Raw genomic sequence first — 26,200 nt, 5'->3', positions numbered from 1 at the left:
GTTCATTGAACTTGTGAGGATAAGCGGTATCGATAATGGATGGATGAACGTCTAGACTAGTATATCTAACAATTTTCTCACAAATGGGTCTGCGAAATGCCTCTGATGTCATCTTTCCGCGCCGGCTGCCAAGACTGTAGGACATGAACGAGCATGGGACACCTTGGAGGTTTATTTCTATTGATATCTTGCATCAGCCAGCATCACATTTTCGGTACGATCATTGACTGTTTAGGCATACTGCGCACTTTCTGTCTTGTTCGTGCAATGTTTTTTCATGTTTGTTAGTTTATGTGCGACTGAAAATCGGTACATAATCCCGTCAATTTGAATGAATATGTCACTTTAACGACTGCAAATGTGGTTTGGATTGCATTGTTTTCCATGTTTCTGTTATCTACCAAGACATTAACACACATTAAAGTTTATTTCGCTTTTAGTGCAGAATGATGCCATGTGCAAACTTGCCGCAAACGTCATTACTGACGTCACAACGCGTCTCATTGCTACGTTTCTGCACGTTACGATTATCGAAAACATTACTAGCTGCAAGAAATAAATGAAAAAAAAAAGAACAACAACAACACCAACAACATGGACGTGAAACTTAACTCCATACTGTGACTTGCACGTAGCTAAATTGTGATCATATGGTCAAGTACCTCGGCAGAATTTGTAATATTATGTACATGAAAACGTGAATGACCAGGCAAAAATAACACTTGCATTTTAAATGGTAGCAAATGAAACTTGAAGCCATTTCAGAATAGCACAGTAATGAGACAAAACATTAATAATAATAATAATAATAATAATAATAGTAGTAGTAATTGGATAGTCTTTGTTCATCATCAGTCATATTTTCCCCCAAAACTGCCACTATTTCACAGCTTCTGCCATTGTATGTTTATGAACACAACTTTACATAGAATAAAAGCGTTCACTTGCTAGGATGAGTCTTTCTAGCAGCCACAGATGCCAGTTGAAACTGACAAACCTAATTGTCTCTGTTGCTTGAACAATCTTGTCCTACCATATACTGCATTCATTGTTATGCTCCCGTAGATAATCAACATCCATAAAGTACACAAACTGACTGAGGGATTATCTGGTGGGATCATGCACAAGTAATACAAAGTGTGTGTGTGTTTGGGGTGCTGCAGGTCACACTCTCCCTGCTTGCCACAAGCAATTGGAGTTCAGCTGCAAAGATGGCTCGTGCATCCCAAGCGAGAAGCTTTGTGACCGACACAGTGACTGTGGCGACGGATCAGATGAACAGCATTGTGGTGAGTGTGATACTGCCCGGGTGACATCAGAAACACACAAACTGATGTTTAGAGTGCTCAGTTGCAAATTAATCAAGCAAAACTAACATTTCCTTGTGTGCCACCCGCCAACCCTCCCCCAAATGCACATTCTGTTTCTGCGTGAGCAAATGCTTAATAATCTTCTTAAATGAATTCCAAAGGCACTTGTTGAACCCATAATATTAAATCCACTGGCCCCAATTCTGTCTCACAGTTAGGAAGATCGGGGTCTGAATCTCAGCTGCAGCCTCCGAAACACTCCACACAGGAAGACAGTGACACCGCCTTTCTTTCCAATTTATAGTTTAGATTTAATTCGTACAGTTTATAAAATGTATCTTTATTGGGAAGCACGGCGGAATAATGGTGAGTGAAACAAAGCCATAATCATACTTGACATCACGGAAGACATCAACAAATCCATTTGGGGTGAGCTGGAGCCTATTCTAACTGACTTTGGGGGAGAGGTAGGACTGGTTGCCAGCCAATTACAGGGTATAGACAAACAACCATGATATGTAACTGGAAATCAGCATCAGCAGTACAACTCATTAAATATCACAACATTTTATTAATTCCATTAGTGCCTATAAAACTCCACTAGGTGAGTTTGAAAATACCTTTTACAGTGCTGAACTGCTTTTTACACTTATATGACGTTTGGGAAGGTGTTTGGCGGTTTCTGCTGTACAGGATAGTGTTTTTTATACCCGAGCCAGCAGATGGTGCTGTTTATCTTCCGTTCCACCGAACCATCCAATTTCATCACCTTTATCTTCATTGGACAGGCAAGAGCCTATCCCATCTGATTTCAGGGTACAACCTGGATTGGACGCCAGCCAATCGCAGGGTTCATATGACCAATCATTCACATTTGCATTCACACCTATGGAGAGTCGAGTCTTCAGTGGAACAAACCTAACATGCATTCTTTTTTTGGAATGTTGGAGGAAGCCTCGACAAATACTCCATATATTAAAAAAATAAATAAATAAAACTAATACTAATAATAACTAAACTGAAAGGAAGCATTTTCGGAAAATACAACCTAATCAAAACTGACAAGTTTGCTCTAAAAACTAATTAAAAGTAACTGAATTTACAAAAATAAGGCAAAACAAAATAAAAAGTAACTAGTAACTATAATGAAAACTCAGAAACTATTATAACGCTGGTACCCACAGTAAACCAATGCAAACTCACACAGGAAAGCCATAGTTGAAATTCGAACCCGGACCTTAAAACTGTGAGGCACACTTGTTAACCTCTCGTTCACTGTGCTGCCTTTTTCATTATTTTCCATTTGTAGTTTGGATTTATTTAATTTTTATTCGCAACTTGACAAGATTTCCAAAATATGACAGTCTGGCAAAATGCTCAGTCTGGTTGGAAAGGCCACTTCAACCTGAGTACAGCACAAGAATTTAGAAAATCGGTCGATGGGTTCCAGAGAATTTGATTTTTTTTCTGTTTGCCAAAAAAATGGCCTTTTTTGGGAATGTTTATGTGTGGTATCACCGTTAGAAAATACGGTCAAAATCCACCTTCAAATTAGAGTGAAATGGTATAACATCATTATTTCTCAACATTTGATTCATGGATGTAAGCCTTTTGAGTTTAGCTGTATTGACCGAGATTTCTTGCAGGTCAGCTGAGGTGTAAGAAGGACGAGTTCTCCTGCCTCAGCGGCAGACGATGCCTACCCTCACGCTTGTCGTGTAATGGCGTGGACGACTGCGGCGACGGCAGCGACGAGGACTCCTGTCCGAGCTGCGCCGCCGGCCTCTTCTCCTGCGGGCCGTCCGACGGCTGCCTGCGCGAGCGCCGGCTGTGTGACGGACACGTGGACTGCAAAGACGGGAGGGATGAGATCAAGGAGTTCTGCAGTTTGAGGCGAGCCAGCCCGCTGGGCACTCCCTCTTGTGAGATGTCCGAGTTTGATTGTGGCGACGGCCAGTGCATCCTCCACACTTGGAGGTGTGACAACAAAGCAGACTGTTCGGATGCCAGCGACGAGGACAACTGTGGTAAGAGAAGATCTGTAATGATGTGTTCCTTTTTTTTTTTTTTGGCATACATTAATTGCATTTGGACAATAAAAGGCAATTGTAGTCAACTCCTTCAACACATGTTGGCAACTACAATATACTTCTCATCCTTAAAGTGGTAGTAAACCCAAACTTTTTTTTTTTCAAGAATATGTTCTATGCAAGCCCACTAGTTGAAACAAGGAATTCTGATAAATATTGTATTTGTGGAATAAGAGTTAATCCACCCGTTTTTAGCCATCTCCGGGGGCGGCCATTTTGTCACGTCTCTCGACTGAAAATGACATCACAGACCCTCAGGGCTCAGATAACGTGCAATCACGGCTCACCTGTTTTCTGAAGCTGAGCTATGATTGGTCGTTATCGATCGTACAGTTACAGCTCGTTTCCAGGACTTGGTCAACCTACTTTTCCCTCCTGGTTTTGTGGTTACGTTAGATATAGGTTATCAATATGCTAACAAACAATCCCAATTAGTGATAGAATATCTATGTGGTATTGTTGTAATGTTAGTAGAAACATTTCCAGTTCTTCAACTCATTCACTGCCAGGCATTTTCAGACCCTCTTTGACCGTAACGTTTTAAAAAAATTGAAAAAATATAAATAAATTCCTGGGATTGAATGGCTGGACTGTGAAAAAACAAATTTGTCAATGGCATCTCAAATTGTGTCGTATGTGTATTTGAGTTTTTTATTTATTTTTTAATCAGTGTTTTGCATTAGTGTGAGATAAAGTCAGACAGACATGGAACTTGTATAGGCTACCTATCTGCTTTGAGTCCATAAAGAAGCACCCAAAAAGCTCACAGTGTAAATTTATAGGGCTGCTTAACCCTAACCCCTAACCTAAGGTTATAAATTAGTTATGGTCAACTCTGGGATCTCTTTCTTTTAAGAATCCTTTTCTCCTTTGAACACGATGCATTAAAGCACTGCGGTGTCCGGGAAAGGAAGTTACGGATCAAAGCAATACATGTACCGGTAATCATGAAGTCAGTTTCACATGGCTGTGAAAACTGTGATTACTTTAAACTCACCGTTAAATTTGGATGACAGTGTGAACACAGGAACTCGACAATTTTCACAATATTGTTTGTATCGCTTTTGGAGTGGAAAAAAAAAAGAATCTTTTAAAAATAATCTTGCTCTGCTGTTTGCTCCAGATTATGTATACACAACTGTGGTAGTTTGCCAAATCAGAAAAGTGTAAACTGCGAAACATCTCCAACGGTTCTGATGTCATGCCTCTATGTGCAAAGAGCCCATTAACCCCGCCAATTATATCGAATCACTGATAAATCAACATTGGTAAATATCAGAAAAATCACATTGGTAGGGCTCTATAGCAACCTCAGAGCTCTTTTGAACAGTGACAAGGCATTACGTGGCAGCCTCCAGAGGGCGGCACAGTGTGAGGTTCACTTATGATTGATGCTGTTAGTGTATGAATTTAACATGTATTAAGACATGATACAACTTTTATCATACTGAGAGCTTTTCCCAATATTTGCTTTACCATGTGCTATATGATGAAGTAAACAAAAGCATGTGAACATGGTATTCAGTCATAATTTTGTTCTTTTAGTAGTTGGGAGAAACAGCAGTGTTGAATACTACCAATATTTTTCTTGTCCTTAATTCTTCTTCAATAATAATTTGTGTTCTCTGTCTCTGACTTTTCTTTTTCTGTTTTGTTAAGTTAAGCACAATACATGTAAAAGCCATCCATTGGTCGTTGGTAGAGCAAATTTTACAGAGTCCCTTCCTTTGTTCATTACTCTTACTATTGGTGTCGAAGTCAAATTTCATGTAATGTCCACGTGGACGTTTAATCGCGGCAATAAACTGTGACACATCCTGCTTGTGTAAGGAGCAAAGTGGATTTTTTTGTTTGTTTTTCCTTTAAACCAGCTTCATCTTTCATCCTGTCAATACAGTACTTCCTGCAAGTGCTGATGATGTAACATCTGTCCTTGCAGAGCAGAACGAGTGTCTGGTCAATAATGGAGGCTGTTCTCATCACTGCGTGGACACAGGGATGGGCTTCCACTGTGAATGTCCTGACCACATGAGGCTTGTCGGGAATATTCACTGTGAAGGTGAGTTAGTCACTTCCTGGAGGGTGTTATGGGCACTAGTGTCCCAATGTATTTTGCAATGCAGTGTATTATGCCGCATTCCAGACTGCTGGGAATTTGGAAATATCCCACTTGGACTGTCCAAGAGCAGACGTCGAGAGGCTCCAGGCCAAAGTAACCATTAAGCGCCTTTTTATTTGTGAAACTCTCTGGCACTGCAAGACCATGTTAAACATTAAAAAAAAAAAAAAAAAAAAAAAATTTCCCCCTCCTACATGTCAAACACTTTAAACTTATTAAAACACACTTAAAACAAACAAGGATTAACTGCCTGTTCACTTTCAGTTCTTCAAATAAAATGCAGAGTGTAAATTCAAGAGTATTTAGCATCGTGTATTTAAGGAGGAAATCAACCCAAACATGTTTTTTTCAAGAGTATGTTCTTTTTAGCCATCTCAGGGGGTGGCCATTTTGTCATTTCTGTCGACTGAAGATGACATCACAACTACTCAGGGCTCAGGTAACGACCAGTCACGGCTCAGCTTCAGAAAACGGGTCAGCCGTGATTGACTGATAAATATTGCGTTTGTTGAAGAAGAGTTCATCTACTCATTTTTAGCCATCACAGGGGGTGGCCATTTGGTCACTTCTGTCGACTGAAATGACATCACAACTACTCAGGGCTCAGGTAACGACCAATCACGGCTCAGCTTCAGAAAACGGGTCAGCCGTGATTGTCGTTACCTGAGCCTTGAGTAGTTGTGATGTCATTTCAGTCGACAGAAGTGACCAAATGGCCACCCCCTGTGATGGCTAAAAATGAGTAGATGTACTCTTATTCAACAAACGCAATATTTATCAGAATGCCTTGCTTCAACTAGTGGGCTTGCATAGAACATATTCTTGAAAAAAATATGTTTGGGTTGACTTCATCTTTAAACACTCAAATGTTCACTCAAACCTTAGAATTTTGTCTTGAGAAAGTCAGTTTGCTTAATGTTAGCACATAAAGTGAACCACCGTAGACCTCTTGCAAACGGAAATCAGCAAAAATATTATATATATATATATATATATATATATATATATATATATATATATATATATATATATATATATATATATATATATATATATATATATATATATATATATATATATATAATAAAATATCACGGTAATTATACATCTTCAAACAACTGCTACTTTAACACACATGGAGCTGCAATACATACAAACAGAGCGTACAACCCTACTCACAGGCAATATTCTATTTGTTCTGTTGGAATGACAAATATTGAAAAGGCAAAAAAAAATTCTGTTATACACTGAAGGTTCATCCTCTTTTCTTCTTCCTCTTGATTACTTTGCATCTCTTTCAGAAGATCTCAGTGCTGCCAATCAAATTTCAGCTACTGAAAGGACACAACTTGTAGACTTGCTCATACTGTATACTTTCAAAAAGCAATTGCTTAAAAATAAGCAATAGAATGGGGGCATAAACAATGAGCCACAATATAGTGGGGCTCTCTTTATTATTATTCAGTTACTTTTGTGAGTTCTAGGCTAGGTTCCGCAGGGAAATGCGACCCAGATCAGATTTTTTTGCCCATATGCGATCTGTACCTGATTTTTTTATGACAGTCTGAACGGCAAAATTCAGATTTTTTTTTTTTCAAATGCGACCTGGGCCACTTTCATATGTGGTCCTCGATCGTATACTTTCTGGATTTTTTGCAATGCGACCGCAGTCTGAACCGGCAGTTCGCATATATCCAACATTGACGTCATCCTCAACACAAAATGCGCTACGCGCAGGTGGAGGTAAAGTGCTGGGAGTGGCCAGATCGAATCTGCAAAGTTGTTTTGAGTAAGAGTGTTGACTTTATTTATATTTGACTTTAATTTAATCTCACTTGAAACATGAAGCATAAAGTGGACATTTATGGTGATTGTACTAATTCAGCCACGGTTCAGATCGATTCATTTCTTACGTAAGGTCATGATGTGATGTCATTTTTAGTGACGTCTCCATTAAATGAGAAATGAAAAGCCTTGCCTCCATTCCCCCCCCCCCAAATACTGTATTTCTACCTCCTACCGAATCGCTTCACCGTACAAATGCACCAACACGCTGGACCACATTTACTGAGTGACGTCGTCTTTTCTTCTGTGCATGCGGGTCACTTTGGAGATGCATGTGTTCAAAACACGAGAGAGACCAATGTCGCATTTATAATGTAATATGAACGCTTACCCCAAAAAAATCAGATTTTTTTCCAAAAATCTGAATTGAGCATTAAGACCTGCGGTGTGAACCTAGCCTAATGTCGTAAGTTTCAGACTAACAGTAACCCTCCTAAGCAGTTTTTGTTCAGAGACACAGTAGTGGGGAAGTGGAAGTCCACCTTACATTTATTCTTACACAATGTTTCTATTTTGTCACACAGAGGTGGACATATGCCTGGAGAGCGACCATTGCGATCAACTGTGCGTTCACACTAATGGCACCCTCTCCTGTGGCTGCCTCGACGGATATCAATTGACCCCTACGAGCGGAGACTGCAAGGCCGAAGGTGAGCAGCACGTATGGCCCCCACGCTAGCCCATCCTCCGGTCAAATCCTTTAGGATGTTACGTCATGTTTACAGCATCTCACAAAAGTGAGGAGTACCCTCATCACATTTTTGGAAGCATTTTATTATATCTTTTCATGGGATAACACTCAATAAAAATGACGAGTTGCTCTAATGGAAATTGTCTCCCAACTTTAAAGACCAAATGTGACGTAATTTTAGAAAATGACAAATGAAATCTCAATAGAGTAATTGAACATTATACAAAAAATAAAGCATGAAAAAAAATATTTTTTTCGAAGTGAGATGCTGACGAGCTCGAAACCGGAAGTGCGACGTCATTCGATGAACAACAATGGCAGCGCTCGATGGTGAAAGTGTACAAAGCCGCTCCGAAACAGACTCGAAAAGCGATATTTGGAACTTATCTGAGGGGGTCCAGGTGTTTGAAGAGCTGGAGGAAGAGGAGGTTGTTGGCATAACGCATGTTGGACCGTACATGTACGAGCCAGATGCTCAGGATGATGAAAATGTTGTGCCCGAACGACCGGACATGGAGTGCATGGAGGCACAACTAAGGTATATTTAATAAATCATAAAACGCAAGTGAATCTATAGTAAGATTGACTTGATTGGCAATTTTCCAAGAGGCATGTTCATTCATCAACAAAGTCATACCAGCTCATGCGTAGGGTGTTGGCTAAGGTGTGCTGCTGCTTTTTGTTTGCTTTTTCCCCTTTGTGTCACGGGTTCGAATACCACTCTCTAGCTTTATATTTTTATTTTTTACTATGTTTACAATTTCTTGCAGCCAGTCGGGAGTTGTAAGCGAGACGTTTTGTTTCAAGTGTTTATTGCAGAATTGAACATGTATGCAGTTGAGCAGTTTCGATGTTGCTAGTGACAAATCTGCGGACAGGAAAAACAAAATTACTGGACTGGCATTGCCCGAACGGCCACAGATGGAATCGGGAGCCAGTTAATGTGGAAGCCAGTTGAAGTGTAACACAAACTGGTCCATTTACGTGCCCTATTGTTATCTTTTGGCCACTCAAGCAACTGTTGGCCTGAGTGTGAACAATGCGTCGCCACACAGCGCCGAGGCATTTCGCCAAAAAACACGATAAGAATGGCAAACGTGACAGTAAACAGTGCAGTACAATGGGTGACTGGCGACTCGATCTCTTTTAGTGACGTCACTCGCCGAAGATGACCGGAGATTGCCGAACATTCATTTGCATTTTCGTTGTTAAGCGCGTTGCTATGGGTCTAATTATGAATCGGGGTGGGCTGCGTCATAAAAACGAACGAAAGTATGCTTAAAATAGTTTTAGCTGTTAATATTACTCAAAAGACGGTTGGCCAAGTTTACTTCACACTTAGGTCTTTAAATTCAATCTAAATCAGGGGTGGGCAATTCCAGTCCTCGAGGGCCGGTATCCTGCCTGTTTTCCATCTCTCCCTGCTGCAACACCCCTGATTCAAACGATCATATAATCAGCAAGGTCTGCAGAAGCTGGATAATGACGAATCAGGTGGGTTGCAGCAGGGTGACATATAAAACATGCAGGATACCGAGAATGGCCCATCCCTGAGCTCGATCATGGTTACTGTGGTGTAACTTGTTACTAGGCAATAGAAGTGCAATCTGTCTTAAACAGAAACACGAGGGTCCTGCTGTTTGAACAAGATTTAACCATTGGCAACGTGTTTGCACAGCACCTTTAGTCAGTCATTGACTGTAGCAGGTTTGTTCAGGCAAACTTGAATTGTGCAAAGAGCGGCCCCACCTTTTGAGTCTTGTAAAGGTGACTTTCCTGTGCAAATCCATAAAAAAAAAAAATAGTAGCCTTCAGTAATTCAGTCAAGTCATTCTCGTGAAAAACAGTTGGTTAGCACTTTCCTTTTTGCCTGAGCTTATTGCGGGACTATGACTCATCCATCCGTTTGGTCCATCGCCTTGTCCTCATTAGGGTTGCGAAGTGGGCTACAGTCTTGACTGGTCACCAGCTATAATTGCAAGGCACACATTGACAAACATTCACACCAAAGAGCAATTTTTGAGCCCTTCACGAACCTAACATGCATAATTTTGGAGTGTGGGAGGAAGCCACAGTACTTGGAGAAAATGGGCAGGACATGGAAACTCCACACTGAAAGGTTGGAGTGTGGATTCACACCCAGAATCTCAGATCTGGAGGCATATGTATGGCCTGACCGATTACCCACCATGCAACCCAGCCCCAAGTCTGTTATCTGGAGTTTTGAGGTGTGTTGCTAAGATTAGGCCTCACTAGAGTCATCAATCAGTAGATATTGTATCTAAAAACAATGGCAGTCGAGGATGAGAGGCAGTCATTTCATTCCTGTAAACAGGTCAGAGAAAGAATTTTAATTTTCCAGAATCGGATCGAATCCATGTTGTAGGTGATAGACGGGAAATGCAAAAAAAATGCCGGACTAAGCATAGGTGGAAGTGTCTATTTGGGGTGGGGTTGTCAGGCAGCGGCAGCGGAGGGGTAAAGCTAAGGGGTCCTAAAAGGGGACGTATTTAGTCCGGCCGAGGTGAGGCGTCCATTTCACATCAGCTGCGGTGAGTTTTCGGTGTAAAATTTCACAACAATCAAGAAGGTACCGGTAGTCAATATTGGGGGGGGGGGGGGGGTTATGTCGGTTGGGGGAGAAGTTGGTAGACTGAAGCGCTAACGGAAACTCGTTTACAATGATAGATGGACTGGCTGATAGTCGATTTACTATTTGATCCGTCTTCACAATAAGGCGGATAGACGGACGGAAGGGTGCATACGGATGACGATAAACGGACCGGCAAATTTGAGTAAATTGCTCAAAACGTCCTGCAGGTTTAGTGTTGCTTGGTGAGGCCCCACGGAGGTAACCTTAGCAGAATGTTTTCTTTTGCTCTCAGTTTATATGCCAAAGTCATACAACTAATCTAGTGTGTGAATTTGGCTTTGCAAAGTGCGCACATTATTCTGAGCTGTCTTTTGACGTCTTCGCGCCAGTAATTCGCCTCTCAGATCGGCTGCTAATGTTAGTGCCAGCTTTTAAAGATGGAGCGATTCTTTTTTTTTTTGTTGTTGTTATTAAATCTCCTTAATGTACTTTATGTCTCTCCAGGGGTTGATGCCCAGCTGCTTGTGTCCACATCTGAAGGAGTTGTTGCGATGGGCTTTGGTGGTGCAGCCTCCAGGATGTTGGCAGAACATGTACCAGGCCCTGGGTCTGTTGCTGTCTTGGCCTTTAGAAACATACTGTACCTGGCCCAGCAAGGACAGAGGTCTATTTACAGGTAACATTTGGATAACCTACCTCGCCCTCTGTCGCTCCGAGTGAATTCAAACTAGTGAGCCACACACGAGTTCTTAGAACCAGGAGCTCTCCCTACCAGGAACACCCAAGTTCTTGGGCTGTTTGGTCTGAAAGCGAATATAGAGAAGACTCTGCCTCTACAATAGGGCTAAACGTTATCGGACAGTGTGTGTTGATAGTTAAAGGAAACTCCTGCACAAGGACAACAAGTCAGATCCAATTGTAAACACACTTGGAGTTCTCTTAATCCGTTCTCTGGTTTATATCCGGTAGTGGCTGTGGATCAAAGCAAATATACAAGCCCAGACCTATTTGGCCCTTTTACACTTTTATACCTTTCATACAACGCTTTGTTCTGTTCATTTACGTTGTGCAAGGTGGCTGTTGTCATGAATAACTGACAGTTTACATGAAAACAAAAGTGAAGAGGAGCAGAGGGAAGAAAAATATTTTCTGCCCCTTTTTGCTGAAAAAAAAATTACATTTCATGATCAAATTTCCCTTTTGTCTCTCTACTTAAATAAATCATCAAGTCGTCTAAATGATTTCTAACCTAATCTGCAGATCACTGTCTTAATTAACCATTTCATAATTATTTAATACGCTTGATTTTGATGAGCTTTATATATTTATATATTGATTGAGCTTGACTTTTGTTTCAGTTTTCAGGGTGTTCTGTAGAACTTGACAGCTTTCAGTACTGTACTCCTTACATTTGATTTGATATGAATTTCAGGGTCCACCTAAGCGTTGAAGCCCAGGACGCCACATTGCTACTGAATGTTCCCAGTCCTGTCTCAGGCCTGACCGTAGATTGGATCCATCATCTTCTGTACTGGACCTCTTTGGAGAGTAATTCCATTTATGTCAGCTGGCTTGATGGCTCCCAGCAGCGCCAATTCATCACAGGACTGGACAAGCCTTGTGCACTTACAGTGGACCCTTTGCATGGGTAGGAAGGCTATAGTTGATAGGATTTATAGGGGCGACCAATCACGGCTCACCTGTTTTCTGAAGCTGAGCTATGATTGGTCGTTATCTGAGCCCTGAGGGTGTGTGATGTCATTTTCAGTCGACAGAAGTGACAAAATGGCCGCCGTAGAGATGTCTAAAAACGTCTGGATTTTGTAGCTTAATTTATATTCCACAAGCACAACATTAATCAGAATGCCATGTTTCAACTAGTGGGCCTTTATAGAACATATTCTTATAAATATATGTTTGGGTTGACCTCCCCTTTAAGGGTTCTTTTTTTTAAGATATAGACTATCCCTGTGGCTGTTAATACTAATCTACAGTGGATATAAAAAGTCTACACAGACCTGCTCAAATGGTAATATTTTGTGATGTTAAAAAAATAAGACCCAAGAAAGCATTGGAAAGCTTGTTGCACCGTTAATGTGACCTTTAACCTGAAGAAATCAATATTAATTTGGGATATGGATGTGTTCAGAATTCAGGAATCACATTCAAACTCATGTTGAATGGGAGTCGGCACACACCTGCCACCATTTCAAGTGCAAAGTTCAGATCTTCTAGGAAGTTTTTCGTGACATTTTGTCTAGTTTATTTATTTTGACCGAGAGAGCTACCACAGCATCGGAGGGATCTATCTCATTGTCCAGAGGTATCAGTCAGAAGAAGGGTACAAAAGAATTCAAAAGAAAAGGCATTAAATTGACCTTGAAACACAGTGAAGACATTCATCAAATGTAGAAAAAAAATGGCACAATAATGACATTAGCAAGAACTGGGCACCCCTCTGAAATTTATGAAAAGATGAGAAGAAAACTGGTCTGGGAGGCTGTCAAAAGGCCACCTCAACATTGAAGGAGCCACAGGGATTTCTGGCATGCCCTGGCTGTTTTCATGTGACAGCAATCTCTTATCATAATCATGTCAGAAGCCTTATCTTGCAAAGAAAGAAAAACACAGTTGGGAAACCTTTGACGCACTTATGGAAACGGTTATGGTTACGATTTGATAAAACCAAGGCTGAACTCTTTGGCCATAATTCCAAAAGGCATGTCAAAACACTACTCTTCACCAACAGAACAACATACAGTTTTAGTTCCGCATGGTTGTGGCAGCATCATGCTTTGGGGCTGTCTTTCTTTCGGAAATAACGAGTTCACTTTCAAGTCAGTGTTCACACAAAGCCTTTGAGCTTCTGCTGGAAAGGAAACAATGTCACAAAAAGCCTACTAGAACACCTTTATTTGGGGTGAGTCAGAGGCACTTTAAATGGTGGCAGTTATATGCTGACTCCCACTTAGAGTAAGTTTGAGTGTTATTTGTTAATTCTGAACACAACTACATACCCAGTTATAAGAGTGTGCACATTTGTTATAAACCACATGATCTTAGTTCTTTATTTTTACTTTCCTTTTCAAAAGGATCTCAATTTTTTTTTTTCAATTTCTCTGTACAGGTTATGGTCACAATAATGGTTGAAAAAGTTTTGAAATGATTAAGCCTGGTCTTTTAAAAAAAAAACTTTCTGTACCCTAACAAGGAGTTAATGGCAAAATTCACAACAGGTGTTTGATTCTTGCTCAATTACATTTGGTCCTGATCATGCCGTTCACAATTTGACATCATGAGACCAAGGAAGATATATAACAAAATGATCACCATTTTGTGACTTTTGCTGCTCATCTGGCTCAAAGTTCAGATGAACTAAATTGACCTGTAAAGGTGATTTTCATGCTGAACATTCACTGAATGCTGAATAAGCCTCACTTTTTATGAGTAGCATACATCATAAATAATGCTAATTCAACCACACAATTCAACCATTTGTGCTTTCCAGATTGCTCTTCTGGGCCCAGTGTGGCAGCCCACCCAAAATTGTGCGGGCGAGCTTGGATGGTCAGGACATGATGACTTTGGTCACTTCTCTACTATACCACCCCGTTGCTCTAACTCTGGGTAAGTTGATAGATAGATAGATAGACAGATAGATAGATAGATAGATTAGTCATCCAGTGAGGGAGATTAAATGCGACACCAATTGTGCAATGCAATGTTGGATCTTTATTCCCCCTTTTTGGAAAACAATGGCTTTGCACGACATTACATTCACAAGGTAATGAGATACAATGTATTAAATGTTAAAGTTTTGATTACAACTATCATAGAGGTGTTAATTTAATGATTTTATTAGTACCGGTAATTCTACTGTTTCTTACTGACTTTGTAGTTTGGAGTGGTGTACAACTGCACTGCATCATATCAGGAGAAGTGTTTCTAATCATTAGAAACTCATAAAACGTTTTGGTCTCGTATCTCACTTGAGTGCCTTTGCAGTTCCTCATAGTTTCCGTTTGATTTGGTCCTCGTCCCCAGATATGCCTCGCCAGTTGCTGTACTGGCTTGATAGGGGCATGAGAAGCATCTCCAGAGTGCATCTAGATGGGCGTCACCGCAAAACAGTGGTTGAGTCAAACGGCTATCTGGATCAGCCGTTTGGTCTGGCGGTGTTTGAGGTAAACAGCTACCACTGGAGTGTTACATAGAATGGTGGGGAAAAAAACACAGCAAATAAATAAATAAAAATAAGGATTCACCATTTTGCAGTTATGTCCATGTTTCTGTCTATAAGGTGTTTAATACAGACCATATTTGGTGTAAACAAATCTGTTTTTGGAGTCATTTTTTTAGTCTGCCATTCTTTGGCTGTAATTTTATAATACAAGTAGTCAAAGTGACTAAGAAATATTATTTATTTGTTGAACCATATGTCTCCTGCTTTAGGGTTTTGTCTACTGGAGTGACCAAGACACACACTCCATCTGCAGAGCCAACAAGCACAGTGGCAGCGACTTCCAAATACTCCCGACAAACGTCACCTCACCAGGCGGCATTGCCATCATTCAGCCTGCTCTTCAACCTAACGGTATGAGCAATTCATCAAAGATGTCGTTACGCTGAGTTCCAGCTATTGATCAGGCCCGACAGCCGGCACTACTTTCAAACTAACCGTGTGTTGCACTTGTCTGTAGGCAAGGCTGCGTGCGGCAACCCCTGGAGGGTGTGCACACACGGATGTGTTGTTGATCTCCTTTCGGAGACTCCCAGCTTCCGCTGCACTGACATGGGACGCAATCAATCGCAAGGCATTCCCGTTATTAACCGCACCATTCCTGCTTCACGTTTGTCTGATCCTGGATTCGTTGGAATCTTCTCGCTAATTGGTAAGCATAGCTTACATTTCTTTAGCTTCAATTTTCCTCTGGGTGGGGTTACAACTCTTCCAAGAAGATTCAGAGGAAAATAGTCGCAAAGATGCAACGTGTGTAAAGCAGCAAACATGTACAGGGAGTTGTCAGTTTGCGACCGCCACAACTTTTGACATTTCAAGTAGGAATAGACCGATCATCGGCCAGGCCGATTATCGGCACCGATATTTGGCTTTTTGACGAATATCGGCATCGGTCTTTTTTAAAACTCTGCTGGCTGATAATAAATCAATTTAAAACTGTAGAAATCAAAACAAAGATATGTGACAGTTCAACATTTCTGTCGTTTCGAAAATTTGAAACTTACTGTAGAAAACTACATGGAGCCATTGTTTAAAGGGAAAGTCAACGCAAACATATTTTTTTCAAGAATATGTTCTATCCAAGCCCACTAGTTGAAACAAGGCATTCTGATAAATATTGGGTTCGTGGAATCAGTGTTGATTCACTCATTTTTAGCCATCTCTGGGGGCGGCCATTTTGTCTTCTGTCGACTGAAACTGACATCATAACTGCTCACAACAACCAATCAGATTCAGAAAACAGGTCATCCGTGATTGGTCGTTGTGAGCAATTGTTTCACAAAATGGCCGCCCCCGAAGATGGCTAAAAATGAGTAAATTAACTCTTATTCCACAAACGCAATATTTATCAAAATGTCTTGTTTCAACTAGTGGGCCTGCTGGGAACATATTCTTGAAAAAAATACATTTGGGTTGACTTCCGCTTTGTTTTCCTTTATCCTTTTTAAGAGATGCTACAACCCCGGATGCTCCCGGAAGTTTTTGTTTGAATTTATAACAGAGATGTATACTGTCAAAAATTTCTTGTAATAATGATTTTTAAAAAATCACCATCATGCAAACCTGAAACATTGTTCAATAAACATGCTTAAAGACATTACAACAAAGTTAAGAGTAAATGTTTTTTTCGATTTTGATGCCAATATTTACCTTTTCACTGAAAATGAATATCGGCTCGAAATATCGGTTAGCGGCCTCCTTGACTACTAATAATGGTATCGTCCCTGAAAAAAAGCATATCGGTCCATCTCTAATTTCAAGCTTTCTACGGGTGCGTGGCGAAAGAATACGTCGTCATGTGCCACAAGAAGACAACCTCTGTTAGTTTCATCATTTGATTGTTTTACATTTATGGCCTACAAGTGTCGCACATACTAATATTAATATAGGAGTCGCATGTTCGCGATAGACTGCAAAGCATTCCGACTTGACAAATGTGGATTATATCACTCCGAAAGGAATGGAGCTCCCTTGTAAACTGAGACGCCCCGCCCCCCCTGTATCATTTGACAAAAAGCCAGTGGATCACGGTGCTAAACGTGAGCACAGCTTGGAATATACTCCCCATCAAAAGTAATGCTAGCGCTCATGCGACATGAGACGTGTCCTGGCTGGTCCACCACTTCTGTCCATCTCTAAAGCAGGGGATACCGTGTTGCCATGGTAACTTCAGAAGTACTTTTCTCCTCCTTTGCAAGCTGGTGTACCTTTTTAAAAATAGTTTGGGAAGTTCTTTTAAGGCAACATTACTTATTGTCTCTTGTTTTCCTGCAGCTCCCCAACAACCCTCAAACAGGCCGATTTATTTAAAGCGAAACCCGCTGCCGCCGTCGTTTTTAGATTGAGCTGCTCAGGGAATGGTGATGTAGCACCGCTGTTACCTCGGTAGCCAAGCTGAGTCCTAAACACTCACCATGCAAATATAATGGTGCATTCATGCAGCTGTCGCGCGACTGATTACACAGAACACTAGAGGCTAAATATAGGAAGGGAAACGGGGCGCTGACTTGTTCTTTCTGCCCCTGCGGTGCTTTTGACACTGTCCACTGTCAGCTTTTTGATCTTCCTTTTTCCCTTTATAGCAATCTGAATGTTTGCCCACTGAAAGGAGAAATTGTTGGCCGTGTCACTCAAAGCTCTCCATAAGCAGTCTTAACAGTTGTGTGCGTGTGTTTCTCCCAGTGTTCCTCAGTGTGCTGCTGGTGGGATTGGTTCTGAGGTGGTGGAGAGAGGACTTCCGGCCCGCCAGGAATCTGACAGTGCAAAGCTTCCCCCTCAAAGAGTCCCAGGACCCGCTCATCCAGGGTCCGCATGCATGTCTCCGCAAGGCAAGACAACACTCGCACACACTAAGGGTGGGAATGTCATCTCACATAAGCTCGCTAGATATTTGAAAGTGCATCACTGAAGTGTTGATTGACACCATGTCACTACGTTGGCACCTTGACTTACAAGCTTCATTTGCTCTGTGAGCAAGCTAATAATGCAATTTACTCTCAGATTAGATTAGTTCTCCCCTTTGAACTGAAATGAAATGTCCCCCCCCCCCCCCAAAAACGCTGCCATTTTCTGGTTATGCTTTTGAAGATGAAAAATAGCACTGCGTTGTTAAATATGACTATACTAACATAGTAAATCATAAATAAGTTAATGTAAAGGAAAAACAACGGTTTTATGAAGAGTTATTAAGCCGAATTCCACACACACCCACAATTCATGCGTGCTTTTAGGTGTCATGGCCTCGTTAGTGACTCGAGCTCAGGTCGGCCATTTACCATGCTGACAGTTCGGTGTGAGTTGTTCTCCATGCTCCCTCCAAGTGTTTTTATTTTATATTTGTGTTTTTGACTGTTTGTCGCGTTCGAGTAACATCTGAAAGTCGGCTCCTTACGGGGACCTTTTGTTTTTTCCCTCCCTTCAGTTGAGCGGCGGCTTGCTTGTAATTAAAAGTTTAGCTCATAACAAAGAGGAAAAGATTGATCATGTGATGACTCAAAAAACATGGATGTTGGAGCACTCATAAGTGAAGGTATCCGTGTATTTTGGAAGGCGTGACTAATTAGTTTAAAGACTACAGTACATTGCCATCTCTGGCTTTATCTTTGCGTATTGACGAAAAGATAGGCTGGCCTCAGAATTGATTTGAATTGCAACTTCAGTGCACAGCCGACATCCGAGACGAGAATTCCATCTAAGACCGGTTCTCACGGCAGGATAATCAGCCGGATTTTAGCCCCCGAATCTCCCCTCCCGACAGTCGTACGTCGATTCTCGTAATGGCTCCAAAAATAATCTTATCAGATAATCCTGCCATGTGCGGTGTGCTCAGACTGATCTCGACCGCTCGGGAGGACGTCCGACCTCAAATCGGGGATATTCAACATGTTGGATTTTTTTTGCCCGACTTTGCACCGTGTGTGGTGTGCCCCGTGGACAAATGATCACGCAGCCGGTTGACAGTGACGTGCAGCCAATCAGAAAGCGGAGTGACGGGGCAGCGAAGAAGCGCCGTGGGAATCCAAAATCAAAACAGTCATGGCACAACAGAGCCCAACGTTTTGTCACTTTTTTTTTCGCTCCAAATAATCCACAAACTAGCGCCACCGTCCAGACACGATCGGAGACCTGCCTCTACGTCCGCCGTTTGTTTACTCGGAAGTCACGTTTAATCTCGAGGGGTTTTGCGAGATTTTCAGTCTGACGTGAGAAAATCCGTGAATGAATCGCTTCGTGTGTGATGTGTTGATCTTGCCGACAGGACAGTCTGCACACCACACACGGTACGTTCAAAACCCCCGTACGTGATTTTTTTTCTCATCGCGTGTGGGATCTCTTGGAAGTGGGCCGACAATTTTAAAATCTTGCCGTGTGAACCAGGCCTCACGTGGGGGAATCAGCCCAACCACACTAAGAAAGATCTTATTAAAGTAGTACCTCTCCTGACATGTCAACAGAGCATTGTTGTCTTTGTGAAGGCCCGATTTTTGATAAAGCTTCTGTAATTGTAACCATAAAATACCCGGCAGTATGGAATCTCATACAGAACGACTTGAAGCTCAAGGAAATGGTATCCCTAAATGTTTTGAAATCTAAATTGAAAGACTTGGACACAGCTTCCATAGAATGTTAATTTTTTTTTTTTAGCTTGGCTGTTTGAACAATTTATTTTTAGCCATGACTCAGATGGTCCAAAATGCTGTACTTTGCAAACTGTACTTTGTCTCTCTTTGTACTGTATGTCTAACGTACGGTAGTATTTTTGCTGCTGCCTGCCTTGGCCAGGTCTCTCTTGAAAAGAGGTTCATAATGTCAATGCGACCAACCTGGTTAAATAAAGACTAAATTAGAAACAAGATTAAAAAAAACAAAGTGAACAGTTAGTGTCTGTGTACAAAACCCATTGTCCTGTATAAAATGCATATTATTTACATCATGTCTTCCTTTGTTAGCACAGTCGTTGTTTTCTCGAGCAGCTTCCAGATGTTTCCTGGAAGTTTTTTTTTTTCTTTTCCATCTCGGGGCGGCAGTGGCGGGGTTAACGTCTGTGAACTAATACCTTGGAGGGAACTGACAAGGACAAAACTAAACACGGGTCAATGCAGAATCATCAGTCTGGGTGTGGCCTGAACAGAAGAGCTCTTTCAGAGGCTTTAAGTTAACTTTTTACATATCCTGAAGAGATCACGACAATTAAGGTTGAGAACTGCACTACTGTACATTAGAGGCGTCCACCATATTTTGGTTCCCATTTATTGACACGCATCAAAATATCAAAACAGTTCTCAATATGATTCTGTGCAATTGGACACCACAACAGACTACAACCACATCAATAAGGATAGTCGACCCTCGCTATACTATATCGCAGTTCACTTTTTGTGGCTTCCAGATTTTTCTTTTACCGGTAAATAGGGCTGCACGATGTTGGAAAAAAAATGACATTGCAATTTTGGGGGGGTTTGCGATATGTAATGCGATGTTAAAAATAGAATTTTCACCAGATGACTTGAATAGATTTGTTTGGGAATAATTTGGTTAAATCTCACCATGACATCATTGTATTCATATAATATCGTTTAATCCAGACTAAGGGGGTTCATCTGTGAATGATGATTGCTGTATATAAAAGTGATCGCAGCGGTCATGTCTCTGTAACATAATAGATTATTGAACATTGTATTTCACACTTCAATGTAAACAGCAGCAAAATATTAAACATATTTTAAACAAAAAAATAAAAAGAGCAGGTGCACTAGACCCTTGAGTCATTTAAAAAAAAAATAGAAGAAAATAAAAAACCTCTAAAGCAGCAGCAGTTAGAAACACCATTAAACGAAACTATAAAATATTAAAAAATTAAAAAGCAGGTGTACTAGCGACTGAGTTGTTTACAAAAATATAACAGTAAGATGAAAAAAAAACTTTGTGAAACTGCAGCAAAGTTGTAAACAAATTAGAACAAGAATATTAAAATTTAAAGAGCAGGTGCATTAGTCCCGTGAGTTGTTCACAAAAATATAACGATAACTAAAACTGTCTGTAAAACATATTGCATCCGTGATTTGTCGGTGCTGTTTGGATTTATTATCATAAGGAGTTATGCTGTCGAAGGCGCCTGTAATAGTTTTTCGAGTAGATGAAGTTTCTCCTCGGGTCCCACTCCTTAGTTTGCACTGCTCATACCGGGGCTTGTGACGGCGATTGCAGCAACAACGGCGAGGCACTGTTGGCAAAGGATGTTTTGATGTTCTAAATCTTCCTTTTTATAGCTGAAATACTTTCATATTTTGGATGTTGACTTTCTTTTGGGGACTAAATCCACTGCCGCTTCTGCCACTGCTCCATGTCGCCTGTTATTTTCAGAGCAGACAGCGGAGTGGAGGGGGAGGGGCCGGTGACTGATTGGCAGGAAGGAGGGGGTGAGCGAGACAGGCTGTGTAAGAGCACGGAGTAACTTTCTGCTTTTTTGAAGCAAAACAAAAGTTTGCGTGTTCTAAGAAAAAAAAAAAAAAAAAATTCAAACATCGCACGCCCTACGATGTGACTATCGCGCATGCGCACATCGCAATCGCGATGTTCAAGAGACACATTGTGCAGGCCTACCGGTAAACCACATTTCAACTCAGATTATTCGCTATACTGCAGAATTTTGCAGAGATTATTCATCCACACAGACTCGCATAGCAATAGGCGTGAGCTAGGAGGAACGTGTGCTTTAAAGACAGAATGTCAAAAGGTTGGGATCATTTCATACTTGCTGAGTGTTTACCTCTACTGGCACAACAGAAGTAAAACTGAGTGAAATGCAATGGAACTTCTACATTTGAAATAAATTTATTGTGAGACAGCTGAGTGGCCATCTAAAAGGATGATCTTGATGATTTACAGTAACTTTTTTTTTTTTTTTTTGCAATAGCTCAACAGTGATGTCAAATAGTCAGAATACGGTGTACTTTTTTTTTTATTATGTAGGAACGTAAGCGACGTAAGGGTAGTCAACAATAATAAACACATTTGAAAAGTACACTTTTTCAGTACATTAGCTGTGATTACTCTTGTTTTAATATTAACAATGGTTTACTTTTTTTCTATATTGTTGTGACAGTTTCACATGTTCAAAGTGCAATGTATTAAGTCTTAATGGAAATGGAATACTAATTAATCCTCCTACTTCACTTCCCTATACACTGGTATGTGTCCGCCATGTGTCATGAAATGGTCATTTCACAATATGTTAATCAGCTGTTAGCTTCTTCTTACACTTGTATGACATTAAAAAAAGTATTGTGACCCTGGAATGGATTTACGGCAATCAATTTGTCATGTGAGGAGCAGAACTTGGACCCAGAAGCAGACACGACACGGCACGGAAGTTTAAAAGTGAAATTCTTTATCTAAGAAAATACAAAGTAACAACAGAGAGCAGGGCTTGATGCAGAAGGCATGGAACAAAACTTGACATTCTGACTCAAAGAAAGCTTGACGTACTCACGTGTCACTGAGTAACTCGAGCTTCTATACTGGTCCTATTTGTCAGACAACACAATTTCCCTTTTTTTTTTAATAATTGGAATTTTGGGTGAGTAAATGCAAACACGTATGATGTCAACCACTATCCCGAACCGAAGCTAAATTCAAGGTGCCACTCAATTGTGACCCAGCCTTTTCTTTAAAGCGGAAGTCAACCCAAAATACTTTTTTTCTAGAATATTTTCTCTGCAGGCCCACTAGTTGAAATACGGCATTCTGATTATTGCATTTGTGGAATATAAGTTCAGCACCAAAATTCATCCACTTTTAGCCATCTCAGGGGGCGGCCATTTTGTCACTTCAGTCGACGGTAGGCGACATCGAAGTTGCTCAGAGCTCAAATAACGACCAATCACGGCTCATCTGTTTTCTGAAGCTGATGATTGGTCCTTACTTGAGCCCCGAGCATTTGTGATGTCATTTTCAGTCGACAGAAAGGACAAAATGGCCGCCCCCTGAGCTAGCTAAAAACGGGTTGGATTTCTCATATTCCACAAACACAATATTAATCTGCATGCTGTGTTTAGACTAGTGGGCCTGCATAGAACACATTCTTGAAAAAAATATGTTTGGGTAGACTTTCACTTTAACAAAGTGTCCCATAAATGCAGCTTGATTCCTCCATGCCAGCCTTAACGACTTAATGTGGTTCACTATGTCAACTAAGCCATTCCCTCTCCTCCACCAGGAAACTCTTAAGCTGGACTTGGACACTGAATGAAGACGTTTGCTGTGACACAGATGGCCCGACGCCTTTGCCCCACATTGTCACAACCCCCCCGGCAAGCTGCTGTGACTACCAGCCGATCACTCGACTGTGGCCCAGTTCTCGTCACGGGTTCCAAACAGAACTGACTTTAGGTTTCGATTTGAGTTTTGGTGAGCCAAAAGGTCATTCGCACATTGGCTTCGATTACCTTCACCATTTGTGACTCCACGTGTTGAGTGGTCGAGCTTGGTCAATCCTAAAAGCGCAATGCACTGTTTCCTTGTACTTTGAATAGTAGTAGAAATGATCTCAAGACCCTCTTCTCTTGTTCCTTGATTATAAAGCTTATTGCTCAAAACTTACCAGCAGTGTTTTAGCTGTAGCTCTGATGTAGGAAAAGTTTTATCATTCGGAGCTGAAATCATCTTGTGTTGGTTTGATACTTGAAAATGTTAAATTCTGACACCAGGAATTAAATGTCTCACTTGTTAGGTTTGTCCAGGTTTTTGCCTTGTTTTTTTTTTTTATTCTCTCCATCTATTTTGAATATGTAGCGGCAGTTGTAAAATCTGTACTCGAACTTAGTGGGAAAACTGGAGACGTATCTCCTCTTACAAGTGTCCCCCCCCCCCCAAAGTGATGGTGCCTTCACTCCAGAATATAGACATTGGTAAATTTTCTTTAAATGTTACATTGGTTTCATAGCCAAAAATAGGATTGGCCATCTGCCTCCGATTTGTCATCACGTCTTTTAGAAGGTGTTTTAACAAGCATCTTCTGACTACCATTTGCGATTATGTAGTTTTCGGTTTATTTGGTCTTCGGTTGATACCAAGTGGGGATATCACTTTGTGTACGCAAAGGCCTGCTTTGTTTCTCTGTATAAACGTTTCGAGTTTGGTTGACATTTGTTTAAATTGCCTAGAGCATAAAAATCAGATCAGTCTGCACTAAGAAGAAACGAAGTATCAACAAAAGTGTGGTACACACTGCTGTTTTATTTATTAAAAGAGAGGCTTTTATTTACATGTGCTGTTGCACTTTTGTATTTGCACCATGAATGAAACTGACTGTAAAAAATAAATCTATTAAAGTTTCTTTTCTTTCTCTTCACTTCCTTGTGTACAATTGCATTCTTGTCATCACACAACATCCTGTTCACTGTGAAAACCCATCCACTCGCTAGTAGCGTCCTAGATCATGGTTTCTGTTATTTGTTTGTAGATGTTCTTTGTCAGCCACCTTGTGGGGTGCCTCAGGTTTCTGTTTTGGGACCACTAGTATTGCTCTATTCCTGCTTACCTGTTGTATTCATCAACAACTTGAAAGTACTTCAAAATCATTGTCCCACTGACAATCTCTCTTTTTAAGTTCATATTGTGATCATTTGAAAAGCCAGGCTTTTAAAAACTTGTGATTGCCGCAACTAGTTCACTGCGTGCGCTGCTTCTCGCCACAAGTCATCTAGACTGGCCGACAGCTCACCCCACAACTGCTATACTCAGGTGGTATTCGTCTTTTGAACGTGCAATGATTACGGTACAGGATTACTTTGTGCCTGGATTCTTGGATTTCACTGACTGGACCCTAAATGCGAATAACCGATTCAGGAAATGGATCGATGGACCTGGTCCAGAAAGTCATATCGCATGTCCCCCTGCCATCCACATCAAACTCACCTGGGCTGCTTGATGTGGTTTATGCTCAGTGCCTCTAGTTTTACCAAACCTAAGTGTGAAGCAAGAGTTATTGTTTTGATTGCTAGGGTTTGTTAGCAAAAATAAAAGTGTTGGTTGTGATACCATCATCCATGAAGCATGCATGGTCATGCTTGATTGAGCTAATATATACCCGCAAGCTGTCTTGAAAGCAGCAGTAACACAATGTCGCTTTGAGTAGAATGCAAAATGTGGTTATAGATGGCTAAGATATGAAAATCTAATCTGAACCGTAGAGAGCGAGAATATGTCAATTGAATTTTGTATTTGTATTTATTCTGCTTACTTTTACTCTTTAGTACTTAGGACTGTCAAAATAATTTTATTTTCCCCCCAAAAGACAAAGGGGGTCCTCAGTTTATGAATGAGTTCCACCCCTTTGGCGACCACTTAAACTGAATTTGCACACAAGTTGGAGCGTGCTGTAGTCTATCACTAACACAGCAGTAAAGTCATAATTCCAGTAAATATTTGTATGGAAAACACTCATCGGCCATAAATATATTTTAAAAAATACAATTAAAAACAATAAATAAGGTAGTAACTGAGTGAGCCTGCTTATAGGCACTGTCTTACTATAGTTCTACCTGCGTGTGTGCCGTCTGTTGCCTAAAATCGCCACACATCCATATCGTATCGTATCGCTTATCGTTTTTTCCTACCTGTCCACGACCCACTTTTGGGTTCCGACCTACCACTTGAGAATAATAGCTACGTTTCTACAGGTGATTATGTGACCCAATGTCAAATTGTCAATTCTTGTTTGTTGTGGGCATCAAATAAAAGGGCACTATCAATAATGGTACATTTACAAAAAAAAATATGTTTTTATTGACATTGTAAGAGTTGCATTCATTTTAATTTTATTATTGCTGTTGTTGCTTTCAGTAGTTGTCACTGAATGTTTACCATGATGATTCAAGCTTGTAGCAATACAGTTTAATGGGCTACACGCCCTTGTGTATAATCACTGATCTTTGGAATTAGACAATTAAGATTATCAACAATAAAGTGAGCACACCTATAACGTAGATAGAATTAAATAACGAAAATGGGAACGGCCTCACTTTTGTGAAATATGGCATTTCCCTTCCACAACTAAGAATAGATTTTATTGTGTTTTGGCCAAAAAGTGGAACATCTGATTTGACAGGGGAACAACCAAAAGCACCGGCCCTCAACTGGCCTTTTGTGTTATCCCTTGAAAATCCTTAAATCAACTTTGCCTGCTAATCCCTGCCACCCCCACTAAATTTCCAACTTCTTAAGGAAACTTGGAGACTCACCAATAAGATTAAGTGGCTCAAACGTTTACTCCTAGTGACTGTTCTACTAACACATCAAACGCCTTTGTG

General features: G+C 40.8%; 1 protein-coding gene across 2 annotated transcripts; it reads left to right on the top strand.

Annotated features, from left to right (window-relative positions):
• Positions 1–76: 76 nt before the first annotated feature.
• On the top strand, positions 77–24,240 carry LOC147138169 (low-density lipoprotein receptor-like). Of its 2 annotated transcripts, none has more exons than XM_086047817.1 (13): positions 77–214; positions 1,164–1,289; positions 2,957–3,337; positions 5,340–5,459; positions 7,889–8,014; positions 11,153–11,324; positions 12,081–12,296; positions 14,157–14,275; positions 14,693–14,832; positions 15,101–15,242; positions 15,349–15,540; positions 17,571–17,716; positions 23,107–24,240. In XM_086047817.1, exons 1-13 carry the CDS (start codon positions 154–156, stop codon positions 23,137–23,139), a joined length of 1,974 nt encoding a protein of 657 aa, XP_085903943.1. In that variant the 5' UTR covers positions 77–153; the 3' UTR covers positions 23,140–24,240. The 2 variants fall into 2 exon arrangements, with proteins under 2 accessions (XP_085903943.1, XP_085903942.1); XM_086047816.1 differs by having other exon boundaries at positions 17,571–17,743.
• The last annotated feature ends 1,960 nt before the right edge of the window (positions 24,241–26,200 follow it).

Source organism: Filicampus tigris, chromosome 12 (assembly GCF_054856515.1).
Source record: "Filicampus tigris isolate MCC_2025a chromosome 12, RoL_Ftig_1.0, whole genome shotgun sequence".
Taxonomy (NCBI): Eukaryota; Metazoa; Chordata; class Actinopteri; order Syngnathiformes; family Syngnathidae; genus Filicampus; species Filicampus tigris.
This window is presented reverse-complemented; position numbering and strand designations above follow the sequence as displayed.